Source organism: Phyllobates terribilis, unplaced genomic scaffold (genome assembly GCF_046119375.1).
Source record: "Phyllobates terribilis strain yellow unplaced genomic scaffold, ASM4611937v1 Scaffold_9__5_contigs__length_417890890, whole genome shotgun sequence".
NCBI classification, from domain to species: Eukaryota; Metazoa; Chordata; class Amphibia; order Anura; family Dendrobatidae; genus Phyllobates; species Phyllobates terribilis.
This window is the reverse complement of record NW_027362769.1, coordinates 329,990,901-330,010,384: the sequence shown is the minus strand read 5'-3', so window position 1 is coordinate 330,010,384 and position 19,484 is coordinate 329,990,901. Positions and strand designations below refer to the sequence as shown.

Sequence of the window (19,484 nt, the reverse complement as noted above, 5' to 3'; positions counted from 1 at the left end):
GTGGCCCCGACCTGAGGGGTTGAAGGCTATTCAGCGGTTTCTGTGATTCGCTAACTATTACTGCCTCTTCATTCCTCATTTCTCCTCCCGGACTGCTCCCATCTCTGCTCTCACCAGTAAAGGAACAAATCCCAGGGAATGGACTTCCGAGGCGTAAAGTGCCTTTGTCTCTCTTAAGCAAGTCTTCTCCTCCGCTCCAGTGCTACATCGTCCAGATTGCAATAAACAGTTCTTCCTGGAGGTTGATGCCTCTTCCTCCTGGGCCGGAGCAGTGCTCACCCATAAATCCTAGTCCGGGGCGAATGATGACGTGCGGCTTCTTCTCCAAACTCTTTTCTTCGTCCCAGCGCAATTACTCCATAGGTGATCGAGAACTGCTGGCCATCAAATTAGCACCGGAGGAGTGGCGCTACTTGCTTGAGGGGGCTCTGCACTCGGTGGTCATCTACACTGACCATAAAAACCTCGCTTACCTGCAGATCGCCCAAAGACTAAATCCGCGTCAGGCCAGATGGTATTTGTTCTTTGCTCATTTCAGCTTCACTCTCCATTACCGCCCGGCAGACAAGAATATTAAAGCTGATGCTCTATCCCGCTCTTTTCTCTCTACCGACCAAGAGGAGGAGCCTCTATGCATCATTGACCCCTCCAGAATAATGACTGTTGCTCCGTTTGACCTGTCTCATCTACCTCCTGGTAAGACCTTTGTAGCGGCTCAGGATTGGAAGAGGGTCTTACTCTGGGGTCATTCGTCCAAACTGACTGGTCATGCCGGCCAGAGGAAGATGCTTCTGCTCATTGCCCGACATTATTTGTGGCCCACCCTGCGCAAGGATGTTGCGGATTTTGTCGGGCCCGTAACAAGATACCTAGGCACCTCCCAGCTGGTCGTCTTCTTCCTCTCCCCGTGCCTTCTGCGCCTTGGCAACACATTGCTATGGACTTCATCACTGATCTTCCGGTATCTTCCGGTTCTACCGTCATATGGGTGGTCGCTGAGCGCTTCTCCAAGATGGCTCACTTCATTCCTCTGCCTGGGCTTCGGTCCGCACCTGTGCTGGTTAAGGACTTCATCCGTCACATCTTTCGTCTCCACGGCTTACCCCTCCACATTGTCTCGGACAGAGGAGTTCAGTTCACTTCTCACTCCTGGGGAGCCACGTGCAAGCTGCTGGATGTCTCTTTGGACTTTTCTTTGGCCTATTATCCTCAGTCCAATGGTCAAGTGGAACGTATTAATCAGATCCTTGCCAGTTTTCTTCGGCACTTTGTCAATGCTCACCATAGCGATTGGGTAGAACTTCTGCTGCCTTGGGCCGAGTTTTCTTATAACAACCATGTGAGTGAGTCCTCTGCTAAGTCTCAGTTTTTTGTGGTTTATGGTCGACACCCCTGAATTCCGTTTCCCGTCCCTTCTTCAGTGGACAATCCTGCCGCGGAGTCTCTCGTCAGTGAATTTTTGGTGATTTGGGAAGACACTAGATCTGCGCTTCTTCAGTCCTCCGAGCGGATGAAGAAGCATGCTGATAAGAGATGTCTGGATCCCCCTCTATTTCGTCCGGTAGACAAGGTCTGGCTTTCCTCCAAATATGTCCGTCTCAAGATACCATCATACAAGTTGGGCCCGCGGTTCATCGGTCCATTCGAGATTCTGAACCAAATAAATCCAGTGGCGTACAAGCTGAAACTCCCTGCCTCCTTATGGATTCCCAATTCCTTTCATGTGTCTCTCCTCAAGCCTGTTGTCCTTAATCCTTTCTCTGACGATCCAGGTACCACTCCAGCTCCGGTCTCCGCTGAGGACGTCTTTGCTGCATCTGCCCGGGGTGCGCACACCACGTGCAGTTCCCCGGGCACTGTACTTAGGGCGCGCGTGCACTCCCTCCCTCTTAAAGGTGCCTGTGCAAGGTCATGGTTTGTGTGCTAACACTCTCCTCAGCCCTCAGGTTCCAGTGCCCGCCAGCTTGTCTATCAGCCGTGCCCGCCTGCCTGTCTATCAGCCGTGCCCGCCTGCCTGTCTATCAGCCGTGTCCGCCAGCCTGTCTATCAGCCGTGCCCGCCAGCCTATCAGCCGAGCCCGCCAGCCTATCAGCCGAGACCGCCTGCCTATCAGCCGTGCCCGCCTGCCTGTCTACCTGCCGTGCCCGCCTGCTTGCCTACCCGCATCATCTGCCTGTCTACCAGCCGTGCTCATCTGCTGTGCCTGTCGGCTTCAGCCATCAGTCCCGTGGGAGTCGCCTGCTCTCACACAAGGTCGGTCCCAGAGTGGCACCTGGTTCACCTTCCCGGTCCCTCCTTGGTTCACGAAGTCGACTAACCCACCGTGTGGCCACGGTCGGTCCGGGCAGGCACTTAGTTACGCCCCTCTGGTCCCTCCTTGCATCACAGCACAGAGGTTCCACCACCCGGATCCGTAACACATGGTAATCATAGAAGCCGTGAATTTGTTTTTTGTAAACTTCGCCTTTTGTGACCAATCCTGTGCAGGCTTACGGGGCAATTCACATTAGTCAATGAAGAAAGAAGGTAAAGTAAATACTAGTCAAGGAAACCATGTTTGTTTATTTTTTAAATGCTTTTGCCTTTTTTGGCCAGCTTTGCTCCAGTGTTGAATCCTTCTCAGGGGCTTGCCGGGTACATTCACACCAGTCAGTGCCCATAAGATACTGATTTTTAGAAAAAAGTGGAAGTGGGATCGATGATACCACAGTTGTTCCTGCCGACAAAATTTGTAGGCTCTTCGAAGGGCCTGAGTAAGGGACATACGTCCCTCATTACCTGCCAATGGAGAATCACAGGGTAACACAAGCTCCAGCTTATTTGTTTGTACAGACACTCTAACATATGTAGTGTTGAATCCATCGTTCTGTGTCGAAAATAATATGGGGCTCAGTCATACCCCGCTTTCATTGTAAATTCTGGAGGCCGTTCTATGCCACATAAGAACAGTTGAAGTGCCCATACACTCTCCTGGCCATGAGCATGACCATGTTCAAGGGATTATATTTGTTAAAAAATGTGCAAGATCAAATTGAGCACCTGAGGCATGCAGAGTTGCAGACCGCATGATTTAATTTGCCCAAACGCATGGCAGCCACAATGTTCTTGGCATTGTCACTTACTAAGCTGCATAATTGTAGTTAGCGGGAGCCAACCGGTGTTACATGTCATACAACATTCTGAATTGCTGCTATTGGGGACGGGGAGATGTTCTTTGAGGAGGATATGTAGGAGGTGTCACCTAGTGTAAAGATGTCACCAGTCACCACCTGGGCTGATGTCAACTGATTAACTGTGTTATAACTCGTGAGGTGAGCTGCAAGACAATGTGGAGAAGCCCGTCCAGCCACCCTCAAGGCCATTCGAGCCTTCACTGGCTGAGACATTCTTCTACAATGTGTAAAATAGTGGCAGACATTTTTGCCAAATTCACTGAAATCATAAAAATTCCTAAAAATTCATGCCGAATTTTATATAAATTGATTTGTTTATCTCCAATTTGTTATAATATATGATATGATTCTAGGAATTATCTCACAAGAGTTATGCTCCTATGTGTATAATGGGTCTTCAGAGGAGCCTACAGAAGCATAGCATTTCTATGAGAGATAAGCTTTATTACCTATCAGTGTTATGTTTGCTCCTGGGAGACAATTTCAACTTTTTCGGAAGGCATGAAACATCCTTTGAAGCTGAATCTATTAGTTAAGGAAACCGTCAGCTTGTACCTACAGAGGAAAGAGCATACGAACAAGCCGTAGAAGATATGAGCCATAGCAGCTTACATTATTATTATTATTATAAAATTACTTTATTTTTTATGTTACCAATATAAAGTATAATTTTCCAATTGATCAACATCAATTATCACAATGCATTCGGACCAGGATTGTAGATGGGAGGGAACCTGGGTCACAAATCTGCAACTAATATCCCTGGAAAGTCATCATATCAATTCCAAGGCTTGTATTAAAGGGAATCTGATGGAGGATACATGAGCAACATGTAAGAGACAATGGCAGCATGATTTCAGGCATACAGCCGAGCCGCACTTCTAAGTATGGGAAAGTTAGGTGATATAGCTGCTAGCTGAACCATCGTTCGACAGACCGGTGTCTAAAATCTATGGGGGCCTTTAGAGTGGGAGAATCTTTTTGGCTCTCCACTAATGTGGATCTTTTATGACAGATCCTCTCTGTTAACTCATAGTTCCCTAATAGGGTTGTTTGCTTTTAAAGGGGTTGTCCATAACTATTTTACTATGGGCCTAAAAATTAACAGGCAGGTAGTTGGTAACAGAGGCAACAGTTTGCAACTAACAGCAACAGTAGGCAGCTTCCTGCCTGTTATACCGGGAGCTGGTCAAAGCTTCAACAGTGAAGCTCTTCTTCTTCTGGGCTGCTCTGTCGACAGGACGCGACTGCTGATTGACAGTCTGCTACCCGCAGTTAGGCAGCAGGGAGCCAGAGATCAGTCAGTATGATGTTGTCTGTCACGCCCTGTCAACAGAGAAAAACGGAAGAGAAGCCACTGCTCTGTCGACGTGACATCAGCAGAAGCGACTGAATCACCAGCAGGATCGGTCTGCGACCTCTACATACAGACGTGGTCAAAATTGTTGGTACCCCTCGTTTAATGAAAGAAAAACCCACAATGGTCACAGAAATAACTTGAATCTGACAAAAGTAATAGTAAATTAAAAATGAACAAATAAAAGTCAGTCATTGCTTTTCAACCCTGCTTCCACAGAATTTAAAAAAAAAATTAACTCATGAAATAGGCCTGGACAGAAATGATAGTACCCCTGAAAATAATGTGACAAAAGGGACATGTTAAATCAAGTTGTGTCCACTAATTAGCATCACAGGGGTCTACAATCTTGTAATCGGTCAGTGGGCCTGTATATAGGGTTACAGATACTCACTGTGCTGTTTGGTGACATGGTGTGTACCACACTCAACATGGACCAGAGGAAACAAAGGAAAGAGTTGTCTCAGGAGATTAGAAAGAAAATTATAGACAAGCATGTTAAAGGTAAAGGTTATGAGACCATCTCAAAGCAGTTTGATATGCCTGTGACTACAGTTGCACATATTATTCAGAAATTTAAGATCTATGGGATCAATTTTGACCATGTGCGTACCTGTTAGTTCTAAGGTTTGTAGTAAAAAAAATATATAGTCCTAGACAGCTCCTTTAAATGAATCACTGCTGATAATCTAAAGGGTATCACATCGTTGTGACCTCACTGTTAATCTGTAAAGGAATCCAACATCAAATGTTTGATTTTCCTGTAGTGCTTCCACAAGAGAAATAAAACATTACATAGTCCTCATCAAAATTAATTTAGAGGGATGTTTTGAGTCCTCCAGAGCGGGAGAAGCTCTTCTGTTCTCTCAACTGATAGATGAGAATCCTTAATGGGGCCACCCACATTAAACTGAGAATCCTATAATAGTCTAGAACTACAATGTTCTTGGGAGGATATCTGCAATATAGATTGATTAATCATAATACTTATTTCATTCTTTAGTATTTTTATTACACTCATACAGTATACATCTTCTGTATTTTTTTATTTGACCTATTTTGTTTAAACTGTATAAAGAAGAAACTTTTCACCAGCAGACATTTTAGTTTGTTGGATGACAGCAGTGGAGGTAAATAAAACACAGCCTAAAAAGCCATGGTGATTTGTAGTGCACGTTATAAGAACAAACTTCTAATAACACATCTCAGGAGCGCACGTTTTGTAGGTAATAATATTGAAGACGGAGGTGTCTGTAAAAAAAAAAAAGACTCTGGCTCAAGGCAGACTTTCTGTTTCCTTCAATTATTCCTGCAGTGGCAGATCAGCGGGAATGTCTTTGAGGATATGCTTATAAAACATTAATTCACTTTTCTAGCAGATGACGCAATATGTCTCTGCAGAGAACACCACCGGAAAACCATACTTAACTCCTTCCATGACATAGAGAAATCTACCGACTGACAACTCAAGGTTAATTCATCCTAAGGCAAGGAGAACATCAGGAGACTATCCTGGGATTGGCATTTGGTTCCCTTTAATTAGTTATTTTCTTTTCCCATGGATACCATGGAAATTAAAAAAATAAATCATGATATAATCCATCACATATTATGGAGGCATTCTCGCCAAGTATTGCTTACTCTAGGAACAAATATGGCACCCTACAGAGTCACCTCCACGTGAAGCCTTACACATTCTGGCCTTCAACGTCGCAATCTCAAAATGTTTATGGTCTCATTAATTGAGTGTTTGGATTTTAAAGCAGCGGGGCAATTGCTGACTAAGTAGCTGTGGGTGGCTGAAAACTCAAAATCCAAACTTAATCCAAATGGAAGGACAGGTAAGTCAGTGTCACGCAAGGTGAGGGGAGGACTAAGTGCACAATGATGGGAAGAGGGAGAGGAAGACCAAACACTATGGAAATGGGGAGTGGAGACTCCTAGGCAGATCTGACAACACCCTGACTCCCCTAACATCCCTAAATAGGTTCCGCACCTATCGCCGAGCAGGAAACCTAATCCCTGACTGCCCCTAGCGATAGGCCCTGGATAGGGAGGGGGTGAGCACTAGTCAGCCCCCACTGCAACTAAAGTCGAACAGGTAAACAGACAAGGGAATACACTTAGCTTGAGAAGACACCAGAGAGATCACGCCAACTATCCTCCAAAGGAACTCCAAGAAGACACTAGCTGACTAATAGTGCTTCAAGCATGGACAGAGGAAAATAGAGCTATCACCGGCCACTCTTTGGAGAGACTGAAGGTATTTAAATATCCAGCAAGGGTGTATCAATTAGCAGCAGAAGATAGAGGACATGGCTAGGTCATAGAGGGAGAAGGATATCACTACACTACAGAGATGAAAAGATCAAGAAGGCGCCTGCAGAGCCAAGCGAAATGACCTTCTACAGCTGGATCCAGAAACACTGTCTATCACACATGCCACACCCATGATAGTCAGATGTGCAAGTCATGGCAATAAGGGTATGAGCACCTAATTGCAAAATTGCTCTGGCCATATATGACACTATTGAATTAGGCAGTGTAAGACACTATTACTAATAATGGTATGAGATTTAAAGAAAATCTTCTGAAATTCTGCATACACAAACTTACTATTTTTATTTTTCTATTGTTTCAATGGAATTAAAAATAAAAAATTAGACCATTTTGAAATTAGTCTTTATTAAAAGGGTTATTCCAAGTTTTTACTTTGCAGAGAACTTGGCTCTGCAGAGCCCTAACTGAATGTAATGGAAGTCATTCAATAAAAGGTCGGTACGAACAAATATTTCTTCCAAATGTGTCTTCATGTCATAGTAAAGATAAACTTATAAACTTCCCCAACGCACATAAGTCTTCAGCACAAAAAGTGTAATAGAAAAGTCTATCACCATTTTCACCAAGGTGTAGTTCAAGTAGCAGTCTCATTACATTTTTTATTCATTAAATGTCACCTACCATCGCTCTCTCCGGTGTCCATCACCGTTCTTTTCTGTTTCTCAGTGACGTCACTGCAACTGTGACTAACCGGCTCACTCTGTGCTCTATGCATGAGCTGGATGTCTTTTTTTACAATGAAAGCCTATGGGTCCTCATTCTGATGCTCCATAGGATTACACAGCATAACCGGGAGGGAGAGTCTGCAGATGGGTGACATCACTGAGAAGACAATCGCATCGCAATGCTCGGACTGGCCGGCGGCTCTCCTGACCCAAGTGTGACAGCATGTATTTCTATGTAGCTGTCACGCTCGGGTCAGGAGAGCCACCGGCCAGTCCTAGTATTGCGATGCGATTGTTGTCCGTGTTATACGGCCGACTAAATGTGTCCTGATAGCTGAAATAGGGGCATTTGACCAGACAGGTCTATTATCCTCCTGCCATTGAAAAGCAGCTTCCCCATGCCCATGTTTTAGGAGGCTGATGGACGGATCGGCTCACATGCTTCCGCATCCATTACCAATGCAAGAACAGAAGACTTGTGAGGACGGCAACACTAACAAGTGAATGGTGCTTCACAAAGAGAGAACCTGTGAAATGTATAAATATTAGTAAGGGCCACAAAATCAAAACCCTTGTTAAAGGGGTTATCCACTACTCGGACAATCCCTTCTGAATCCCATAAAACAATAGCACCTATATTCACCTGTTCCAGTGGTGTCGGCATGGACTCTCCCAAGGGGTTGCTAAGTCACACAATCACTGGGGCTAATTAGTACTGGCTTCTCTCTCCTCTCCTATGGATGTAATTGACATTAGGAGGAAGTCAGAACTGAGGAGGGAAAAGTGAAGCCAGCATTGATTGACATCAGAGATCACATTGTCACGCGATCTCTGGGAGAGCCAGTGCCACACTGCTGGAACTGTGCCGGCACCGGAAGTGAGTATAGGGAAACAGGGATTCAGTAGAGCTTGGGCAAGAACTAGACAACCCCTTTAAAATGAACATAAAACTGTCCAATCCCTTTAATAGATATTAATAACTCCATGCTCACAGTGGATAGACCCATACAAGTAACAACCCATATATACAGTACAGACCAAAAGTTTGGACACACCTTCTCATTTAAAGATTTTTCTGTATTTTCATGACTATGAAAATTGTACATTCACACTGAAGGCATCAAAACTATGAATTAACACATGTGGAATTATATACTTAACAAAAAAGTGTGAAACAACTGAAAATATGTCTTATATTCTAGGTTCTTCAAAGCAGCCACCTTTGCTTTGATGACTGCTTTGCACACTCTTGGCATTCTCTTGATGAGCTTCAAGAGGTAGTCACCGGAAATGGTTTTCACTTCACAGGTGTGCCCTGTCAGGTTTAATAAGTGGGATTTCTTGCCTTATAAATGGGGATGGGACCATCAGTTGTGTTGTGCAGAAGTCTGGTGGATGCACAGCTGATAGTCCTACTGAATAGACTTTTAGAATTTGTATTATGGCAAGAAAAAAACAGCTAAGTAAAGAAAAACAAGGGGCCATCATTACTTTTAAGAAATGAAGGTCAGTCAGTGCGAAAAATTGGGCGAACTTTTATAGTGTCCCCAAGTGCGGTTGCAAAAACCATCAAGCGCTACAAAGAAACTGGCTCACATGAGGACCGCCCCAGGAAAGGAAGACCAAGAGTCACCTCTGCTTCTGAGGATAAGTTTATTCGAGTCACCACCCTCAGAAATCGCAGGTTAACAGCAGGTCAGATTATAAACCAGGTCAATGCCACACAGAGTTCTAGCAGCAGACACATCTCTACAACAACTGTTAAGAGGAGACTTTGTGCAGCAGGCCTTCATGGTAAAATAGCTGCTAGGAAACCACTGCTAAGGACAGGCAACAAGCAGAAGAGACTTGTTTAGGCTAAAGAACACAAGGAATGGACATTAGACCAGTGGAAATCTGTATTTTGGTCTAATGAGTCCAAATTTGAGATCTTTGGTTCCAACCACAGTGTCTTTCTGCGACGCAGAAAAGGTGAACGGATGGACTCTACATGCCTGGTTCCCACCGTGAAGCATGGAGGAGGAGGTGTGATGGTGTGGGGGTGCTTTGCTGGTGACACTGTTGGGGATTTATTCAAAACTGAAGGCATACTGAAACAGAATGGCTACCACAGCATCTTGCAGCGGCATGCTATTCCATCCGGTTTGCGTTTAGTTGGACCATCATTTATTTTTCAACAGGACAATGACCCCAAACACACCTCCAGGCTGTGTAAGGGCTATTTGACAAAGATGGAGAGTGATGGAGTGCAACACCAGATGACCTGGCCTCCGCAGTCCCAATCGAGATTGTTTGGGGTGAGCTGGACCGCAGAGTGAAAGCAAAAGGGCCAACAAGTGCTAAGCATCTCTGGGAACTCCTTCAAGATTGTTGGAAGACCATTTCCGGTGACTACCTCTTGAAGCTCATCAAGAGAATGCCAAGAGTGTGCAAAGCAGTCATCAAAGCAAAAGGTGGCTACTTTGAAGAGCCTAGAATATAAGACATATTTTCAGTTGTTTCACACTTTTTTGTTAAGTATATAATTCCTCTTGTGTTAATTCATAGTTTTGATGCCTTCAGTGTGAATGTACAATTTTCATAGTTATGAAAATACAGAAAAATCTTTAAATGAGAAGGTGTGTCCAAACTTTTGGTCTGTACTGTAAGTAAGGACATTTTCATTGAAGTTCTAACAATGTAAAGGATACGTGAGGCGGCTCTGAGTCTAGGTGACATCTTTGCTGTGCTTGGCCTAGGAGATGCAATCTTCTTTGACATCTCTGGAAGCTTCAGGTCACGAGCTGTCGGAGAGTAATTATTGGCTATGGAGTTACTGGGATTACGGTGATACCTTTGTTCTTTGAATGGAGCAGCCAGGGTCCATGATTTGCCTTGCATCAGTGGAGGGTAGATACTGTGCATAAGAACAAGCTAAAAATACAAAAAACGAATAAGGTGGATATAGGTATGTTCTTTAACATTACAGAACTAAGAAGTAACTTTTAGACATGTATCTGATATGACTTTGTGACAAAAGGAATATTATATGGCATTGCATGCTTTCAAACCTACAGACGGTTACTAATAAACTCTTGAACATTCAGATGTTTGATCCTTCCTTAACATCCAACTACTCCTTACACCACCAGCTGAAAAATATTGTCAAAGATCTTAAATTCATTTCCTTCAGAATAATCATCGCTGCTGGTGGGGAGGAAACTATTTCCCAGGGTGTAAAGAATATGGTTGTTGTCAGAGGTGGATTAAGAGTAGCCAGAGCCCTGGGCAGTTTAGGAGGCGTGGCCCTCCCCCCAGGTACCGGATGTATCACGTGACATGTTACATGATCCCCTTTGATAAATCATGTGATAGGTCATGTGAGTAACGTACAGGTGCTCTGGTGCACTTCTGTAGATGGAAAACGACAGATAGCGGCGTGCATAGTGCACCGCACAAATTTTTCCCCCGTGTACATACAACACCATACATAACATAGCGCTATATAAAATAAAGAAAGGGTGGGAGATTAATTTTCCCGAGGGGCCACATGAGAGACTGTGACTTTTGTGGAGGCCGAACCAATAGGCTGAAATTAATTTGGCTCAATATTAATATTAACATATCAATTACAATTATTTTTTTACATAAATTTTATGACTTAATATCGAGCATAATTAAGTATGCTGACATCCCCCTATATACTGTCTGAGCCCTCACATAGCCTCCTACATACAGTATGAGCCCCACATAGCCCCTTATATACAGTATGAGCCTCCACAAAGCCCTCTACATACAGCATGAGCCTCACATAATCCTCCTATATACAGTATGAACTCCCACATAGCTCCCAATGTACAGTATGAACCCCCACATAACTCCCTATATACAGTATGAGCCACACATAGCTCCCTATATACAGTATGAGCCCCCATTTAGCTTCCTATATCCAGTATGAGGCCGCATGTAGCTCCCTATATCCAGTATGAGGCCGCACGTAGCTCCCTAGATTCAACATGAGGCCGTACGTAGCTCCCGACATCCAGTTTGAGGCCGCACGTAGCTCCCTAGATCCAGTATCAGGCTGCACGTAGCTCCCTAGATCCGGTATCAGGCCGCACGTAGCTCCCTAGATCCAGTATTAGGCCACACGTAGCTCCCTGGATCCAGTATCAGGCCACACGTAGCTCCTCAGATACAGTATCAGGCCGTATGTAGCTTCCTAGATCCAGTATTAGGCCGCACGTAGCTCTCTAGATCCAGCATGAGGCCGCACGTAGCTCCCTATATCCAGCATGAGGCCGCACGTAGCTCCCTATATCCAGTATGATACCCCATATAGCCTCCCTAGATACAGTATGAGGCCGCACATAGCTCCCCATATCCAGTATGAAGCCGCACGTAGCTCCATATATCCAGTGTGAGGCCCCACATAGCCTTCCTAGATACAGTATGAGGCCCCACATAGTCTTCCTAGATACAGTATGAGGCCCCACATAGCCTTCCTAGATACAGTATGAGGCCACACATAGCCTTCCTAGATACAGTATGAGGCCGCACGTAGCTCCCTATATATAGTACACACACGCTGTCTCACATGCAGTCACGCACACACGCACATGCAGTCACGCTCCCATCCAGCCCCTCTCCAGCGGGAAGCAGCAGTGCAGGGCTCACTGCGTGATGTCACTGTAGCAGGTACGTGTTCACACTATTAGAAGTTTGACAGCCTTTTTTTCTGACCATGTGTCCCTCCCATTCAGTCACAGGTGGTTTTAACTAGCTCTACCAGCCCATACATTGTAGGTTAAAAGCCCAAGCAAAGACATATTGTCCATACAGGCTTACAGCCCAAGAGTGGCATATCCAGTGGTAGCGTAGCGTAGTTTCCCATCATACGAAGGTGACCTTGTCGTGGTTGATGGGCACACATAAATTGGCCAAATTATGCGCAAAAAACCTTCATTTTTCAAAGTGACATTAGTCTAGATATAATATTTCTTATATTTTCATGTATGGAGTGCCGAAGTTCTTTTTGCAATTGATATTACTCTTTTCTTCAGAGCACCCGAATAGACCAGTGAGCGACCCCTCTCTTTTTTCTATTAATCATTTTTGGGATCCCGCTCCTGGAGCATTGCAGCAGGTACGTGTTCACACTATTAGAAGTTTGACAGCCTTTTTTTCTGACCATGTGTCCCTCCCATTCAGTCACAGGTGGTTTTAACTAGCTCTACCAGCCCATACATTGTAGGTTAAAAGCCCAAGCAAAGACATATTGTCCATACAGGCTTACAGCCCAAGAGTGGCATATCCAGTGGTAGCGTAGCGTAGTTTCCCATCATACGAAGGTGACCTTGTCGTGGTTGATGGGCACACATAAATTGGCCAAATTATGCGCAAAAAACCTTCATTTTTCAAAGTGACATTAGTCTAGATACAATATTTCTTATATTTTCATGTATGGAGTGCCGAAGTTCTTTTTGCAATTGATATTACTCTTTTCTTCAGAGCACCCGAATAGACCAGTGAGCGACCCCTCTCTTTTTTCTACTGTAGCAGACATGGCTGCGCACAGGACCGTGTCTGCTAGCTGTCATGTGGCCGGACCAGCACACATGCGAAGAGAGACAGGCTATTTTGGTCTCTATGACGCTTCTACGGGTCCAATCATAGAGACGTGAAACGGCCGTCGTCCACCAGTCTCTCCCCGCATGTCTCCTGTAACATACCTGGCGGCGTCCTTGCATAGTGGTCCATCTCCCACTGTGCAAGAGCGCGCACTTGATCTCCAGTCCAGTTTGCTAGCCTGGCTTCCCTCCATGCTGTCTGTTTGCCTCTGTGTCTGCTGCTTAAGGGCGGCGCCCGATCACTTCCTGCTTTTTGTACCTGCTGCAGACACACCACTTGTGCATCCTCAGCCTATTGCTGTCTGCCATCTGGTATTTAATGCAGCTGCTCCAATGAATCCCTGCCTGAGCATTGTGTTCTGTCAGTTGGCCTTTGGTCACTGATATGCCAGGTCCCGTTTATGTTTCCTGCCTTCGGTATCAGTTCCCATGTCTGAACTGTGTCCTGTCTGTATTATCTTCTAGCCTGTTGTCTTCTGCCTATCCTGGAGGCTGTATTTCCAGGCCTGTGTGTACCCACTCCTGTATCTTGCTGCTGTGTCTGTTCTTGTTTGAATACTCTCCTAGCCTGTTTTGTTTTTCTCTATGTCCGTACTTTCCCTTTTTCTGCATAGTCTGAACTCGTACCTAACTCCTGCTCGTTGTCACTGTACTTCCGTTTGTGAGTTTTTGGTCCACTCGCTACTTCTCTGCAAGTACCCTGTGGGTATCTGGTTCTGCCTTTCCCTTCTAGTCTGTTCCGTGTGTACAGAGCCCTGTCCCCACCGCGTCTGCGGTTTTCGCTTTGCTCAGCTCTGTCCACCGCGTCTGCGGTTTTCGCTTTGCTCAGCTCTGTCCACCGCGTCTGCGGTTTTCGCTTTGCTCAGCTCTGTCCACCGCGTCTGCGGTTTTCGCTTTGCTCAGCTCTGTCCACCGCGTCTGCGGTTTTCGCTTTGCTCAGCTCTGTCCACCGCGTCTGCGGTTTTCGCTTTGCTCAGCTCTGTCCACCGCGTCTGCGGTTTTCGCTTTGCTCAGCTCTGTCCACCGCGTCTGCGGTTTTCGCTTTGCTCAGCTCTGTCCACTGCGTCTGCGGTTTTCGCTTTGCTCAGCTCTGTCCACCGCGTCTGCGGTTTTCGCTTTGCTCAGCTCTGTCCACAACATCTGCGGTTTTCGCTTTGCTCAGCTCTGTCCACCGTGTCTGCGGTTTTTCGCTTTGCTCAGCTCTGTCCACCGCGTCTGCGGTTTTCGCTTTGCTCAGCTCTGTCCACTGCGTCTGCGGTTTTCGCTTTGCTCAGCTCTGTCCACCGCGTCTGCGGTTTTCGCTTTGCTCTGCCCTGTCCACCGCATCTGCGGTTTTCGCTTTGCTCTGCCCTGTCCACCGCGTCTGCGGTTTCGCTTTTGTCTCCCAGTCTGTACTGGACCCTACCCAGCCTGCACTCTAGTCTGCCTGTTCCTGTATTCCCCGGTGTGGGTCAACAGCCGTGTCCGGAGTCTGACCTGGAGTAGACCCTGGTTCCTCTGCTCGGTTCCTCCCTGGTGCACTGGCGTCGTATGCCGTCGTGCGACCTTGGTCGGATCAGGCAGATACTTAGTTACGCCCCTCCAGGCACTCTCCGGTTCATTGCACAGCGGAATCACTACATAAACATGCACACGCCAGTCAGTCCGGGCGTGTGCATTACAGCATGCTCAGGCCATGGTTCCCGTTGAGCCCCACGGCCTTCGCTCTCTGAGACGTTTTCCAGCGAATACGTGCATTAAAAATAAATAAATAAAAAATTTTTTTTCCTTAGCAGAGTTCCAGGCGAATTACGCACCCATCCAGATGGATCTTTCTGCACTCGTTCCTGCAGATCCGCCACGTTACTATGGGGATCCAAGACAGAGTCGTGCATTTGTGGAGCAATGCATGCTACACTTCAAGTTCTACCCTCTATGTTTTCCCACAGATCGGGCTAAGGTGGGATTCATGATGTCTTACCTAGCGGGTGATGCCTTGAATTGGATCACCCCCCTATGGGACGCACAGGATCCTATCGTCCTGGACATAATGGCCTTCCTGGTGGCCTTTCTAATGGTCTTCGATGATCCTAACCCGGAGGCTCCTGTTGAAGCTTCACTTCCCAATATCCCGGAGCAGCCCCGATGGGTAATGTGTGTGGGTAGCGCAATAGTCCTCCAGCCCAATGAGACTACTGCCCACCCAGAATCCTCACAGGGTGACTACACTCTCTGGAATACTTCTCCCAACCTCAAGAGGCAGTCCAGATGTGCTAGACGTAGAGGCAAGCCGTCACGCCAGGGTCTGTCCTCCCTGAGACCTCCTGACCCTAACCTTGAAGTCCCTACTGAAGCTTCATCTCCCTGTATCCCAGAGAAGCCCCAACAGGTAATGTGCGTGGGTAGTGCACCAGTTCTCCTGCCCGAAGAGACTGCTGCCCACCCAGAATCCACACCGGAGGACCCCCTGTTGCCTCCTGAATCCCCCGGGATACCACTTGATGACTATTGGAGAGAGACTTCCCTATACTCTGCACCTGTTACCTCGCCCGCTTCGTCCAGTGAGTCCGACCTAGTGTTCTCCGAAGCAGAGGTTACCCCCAAGTCTCTACACCCCTCCGATCAGGCGGAGGATCTCCAGTTGTCTCTTGAACTCTTCGGGGTGTTACTTGGTAGCGAATGGACAGAGACTTTCCTATACTCGGTACCTGATACCTCGGCTGCTTCATCCAGTGAGTCCGACCTAGTGTACTCCGAAGCAGAGGTTACCCATGAGTCTCTTCACCCCTCCGACCTGGTGGAGGACCTCCAGTTGTCTCCTGAGCCCTTCGGGGTGCTACCTGGAATCGAAAGGACAGAGACTCTCCTATACTCTGTACCTGATACCTTGCTCGCTTCGTCCAGTGAGTCCAACCTAGTGTACTCCGAAGCAGAGGTTACCCCCGAGTCTCTACACCCCTCCGACCAGGCGGAGGACCTCCAGTTGTCTCCAGAACCCTTCGGGGTGCCACCTGGTGGTGAATGGACAGAGACTTTCCTATATCCTGGATCTGATACCTCGCCCGCTTCATTCAGTGAGTCCGACCTAGTGTACTCCGAAGCAGAGGTTACCCCCGAGTCTCTACACCCCTCCGACCAGGCGGAGGACCTCCAGTTGTCTCCTGAACCCTTCGGGGTGCTACCTGATAGCAAATGGACAGAGACTCTCCTATACTCTGTACCTGATACCTCGCCCGCTTCTTCCAGTGAGTCCGACCTAGTGTACTCCGAAGCAGAGGTTATCCCCGAGTCTCTACACCCCTCCGACCAGGCGGAGGACCTCCAGTTGTCTCCTGAACCCTTCGGGGTGCTACCTGATAGCGAATGGACAGAGACTCTCCTATACTCGGTACCTGATACCTCGCCCGCTTCTTCCAGTGAGTCCGACCTAGTGTACTCCGAAGCAGAGGTTACCCCCGAGTCTCTGCACTCTTCCGACCCAGCGGAGGACCCCCAGTTGTTTCCTGAATCCTCCGGGGTACCACCTGATAACAAAGAGACAGTGACTTTTCTACACCTTGTACCTGATACCTCGCCCATTTCATCCTGTGAGCTTGACAAGATGTACCCCGAAGCAGAGGTTACCCCCGAGTCTCTGCACCCCTCCAACCCGTCGGAGGGCTTCCAGTTGTCTCCTGAACCCTCTGGGGTGCTACCTGATAATAAGTGGAGAGAGACTTCCTTGTGTGCTATTCCTGGCACTCCACCCGTTTCGTCTGTTGCTGAGGATGGCTGGATAGGAGGTAGCATCCTAGCTACCCAGAGCAGACCAGTTTTTCCGGTGGACAGTGGAAGTGATCTCCTTGAAGTAAAGGATTGGCCCTCGAATTCCCTGCGGAACATTCTGGCAGGCCTGAAGAAGAGGGGGCGTAAGGGGGGGGGGTACTGTAGCATACCTGGCGGCGTCCTTGCATAGTGGTCCATCTCCCACTGTGCAAGAGCGCGCACTTGATCTCCAGTCCAGTTTGCTAGCCTGGCTTCCCTCCATGCTGTCTGTTTGCCTCTGTGTCTGCTGCTTAAGGGCGGCGCCCGATCACTTCCTGCTTTTTGTACCTGCTGCAGACACACCCCTTGTGCGTCCTCAGCCTATTGCTGTCTGCCATCTGGTATTTAACCCAGCTGCTCCAATGAATCCCTGCCTGAGCATTGTGTTCTGTCAGTTGGCCTTTGGTCACTGATATGCCAGGTCCCGTTTATGTTTCCTGCCTTCGGTATCAGTTCCCATGTCTGAACTGTGTCCTGTCTGTATTATCTTCTAGCCTGTTGTCTTCTGCCTATCCTGGAGGCTGTATTTCCAGGCCTGTGTGTACCCGCTCCTGTATCTTGCTGCTGTGTTTGTTCTTGTCTGAATACTCTCCTAGCCTGTTTTGTTTTTCTCTATGTCCGTACTTTCCCTTTTTCTGCAGAGTCTGAACTCGTACCTAACTCCTGCTCGTTGTCACTGTACTTCCGTTTGTGAGTTTGTGGTCCACTCGCTACTTCTCTGCAAGTACCCTGTGGGTATCTGGTTCTGCCTTTCCCTTCTAGTCTGTTCCGTGTGTACAGAGCCCTGTCCCCACCGCGTCTGCGGTTTTCGCTTTGCTCAGCTCTGTCCACCGCGTCTGCGGTTTTCACTTTGCTCAGCTCTGTCCACCGCGTCTGCGGTTTTCGCTTTGCTCAGCTCTGTCCACCGCGTCTGCGGTTTCGCTTTTGTCTCCCAGTCTGTACTGGACCCTACCCAGCCTGCACTCTAGTCTGCCTGTTCCTGTATTCCCCGGTGTGGGTCAACAGCCGTGTCCGGAGTCTGACCTGGAGTAGACCCTGGTTCCTCTGCTCGGTTCCTCCCTGGTGCACTGGCGTCGTATGCCGTCGTGCGACCTTGGTCGGATCGGGCAGATACTTAGTTACGCCCCTCCAGGCACTCTCCGGTTCATTGCACAGTGGAATCACTACATAAACATGCACACGCCAGTCAGTCCGGGCGTGTGCATTACATCTCCCCTGCTTTTATGAAACACCGTTGTACCTGATGTCCAATTCTACATGAAATAAAGGACTTTTAGCCTATGGATATGGTGAGTGCTGCTGTCCTATTTATCTTCGAACTTTGTGTTAAGCATTGCACCACCTGAATTATCCTACACAGCCGCAGGTTTAGAACTTTGTAAAATTCACACACTGGTGCCTAGAGATTTTTCTACATCTCCCTGCATTGTCTATATGGGAACTGCATTGTCAGCAAATAAGAGATTGTAGAATTGGCCAAAGTGTCAGAGAAATGGCATAAAAGGGGAAACAAACACCAAGCTGCCTTGTTCCTTGGTTATGAGGTCCTTGCTTTTTATTTGTGTTCCAGTAAGACCCATAGCCCCTATTATTTTGCTGATATGTGAATCTCCCTAGGGTTCGATCTGATCAGATTCCATTGATCCAATGTGAATAAGCCATCAATGACCTTTCTTGGAAAACCTCTATACTTCTTTCATTAGCATGTACTTTTCTTTCATGTGTGAGTTGACTGATGAATAAAATAGGTCATCTATGTGTGTTGTGAATCCCATGTGATTATTTTACATTTAGGACATATGGGCAGCACAAGTCACCTTAACCACCCTTCTGTGATCCTTCTATCAGGCATCAAAACATAAGCAGAGAATATCGATCAAAGTATTACATTCTGAAGTCAAAGCGACATGCTTTGTGCTCTAAGAAATGACAGATTTGTACAAAATACAATACGGTTTACTTTTCCCTTTGGTTAAAGTTCCTACAGTCTTCTCATTATCCCCCAGAGACCAATTTGGAAAAAAATTGCTTTCAACACCCCATACCATAGATCACCCTGCTGTACATCTGTAAATGGTAAAGATAAGCATTTACCAGCCGACAAGTCATTCCCTGTTTTATTAATAATAGTAATAAGAACAAGCCTGTGAATAAGAGAGCAGCATAGAAGACCGTGCCGTAATCCCGACTTTGAAGAAACGTTAGAATAAAAGACGGAGAAGCTTTGAGGAACAGAAGAACCCAAATCACTAGGTCATCATTCTTCCATGTTAAAGTTGGGTAGTGTCAGAGGGAAAACCTTATCTAAGGATGAGCAGGAATGGGCAAAATCCTGCATTTTAATTGCTCTGGATTACAGTGATCTATTGTGTTGTTTTAAGTGATTAATGGGAACCACTCGGAAGATTAAAGGAATTGTCCTTCTTTAGGGACATTTGGAGCTAAAAAAGTAACATTTTTTTTTATTTTCATTTTGCATGGTTTATCTTTTAAACTATCTTTGTTTCCCTGAAAATTTAAAGGGGTTATCCAGGATTATAATTTTTTTTACTATAGG

The 19,484-nt window shown here is 46.7% G+C and overlaps 1 protein-coding gene across 2 annotated transcripts in view; it reads right to left on the bottom strand.

Moving 5' to 3' along the window:
* Positions 1–19,484, bottom strand: part of DNAH3 (dynein axonemal heavy chain 3) — a 487,274-nt gene that overhangs the window by 413,104 nt on the left and 54,686 nt on the right. The window contains exons 3-4 of one of the 2 annotated variants that reach the window (XM_073647962.1): positions 10,226–10,448; positions 3,623–3,698 (exon numbers count right to left, since the gene is read on the bottom strand). In XM_073647962.1, the coding sequence (XP_073504063.1) occupies positions 3,623–3,698; positions 10,226–10,448 (299 nt within the window). The remainder of the gene's footprint in view (positions 1–3,622; positions 3,699–10,225; positions 10,449–19,484) is intronic. The other variant, XM_073647963.1, reaches the window with a different exon arrangement.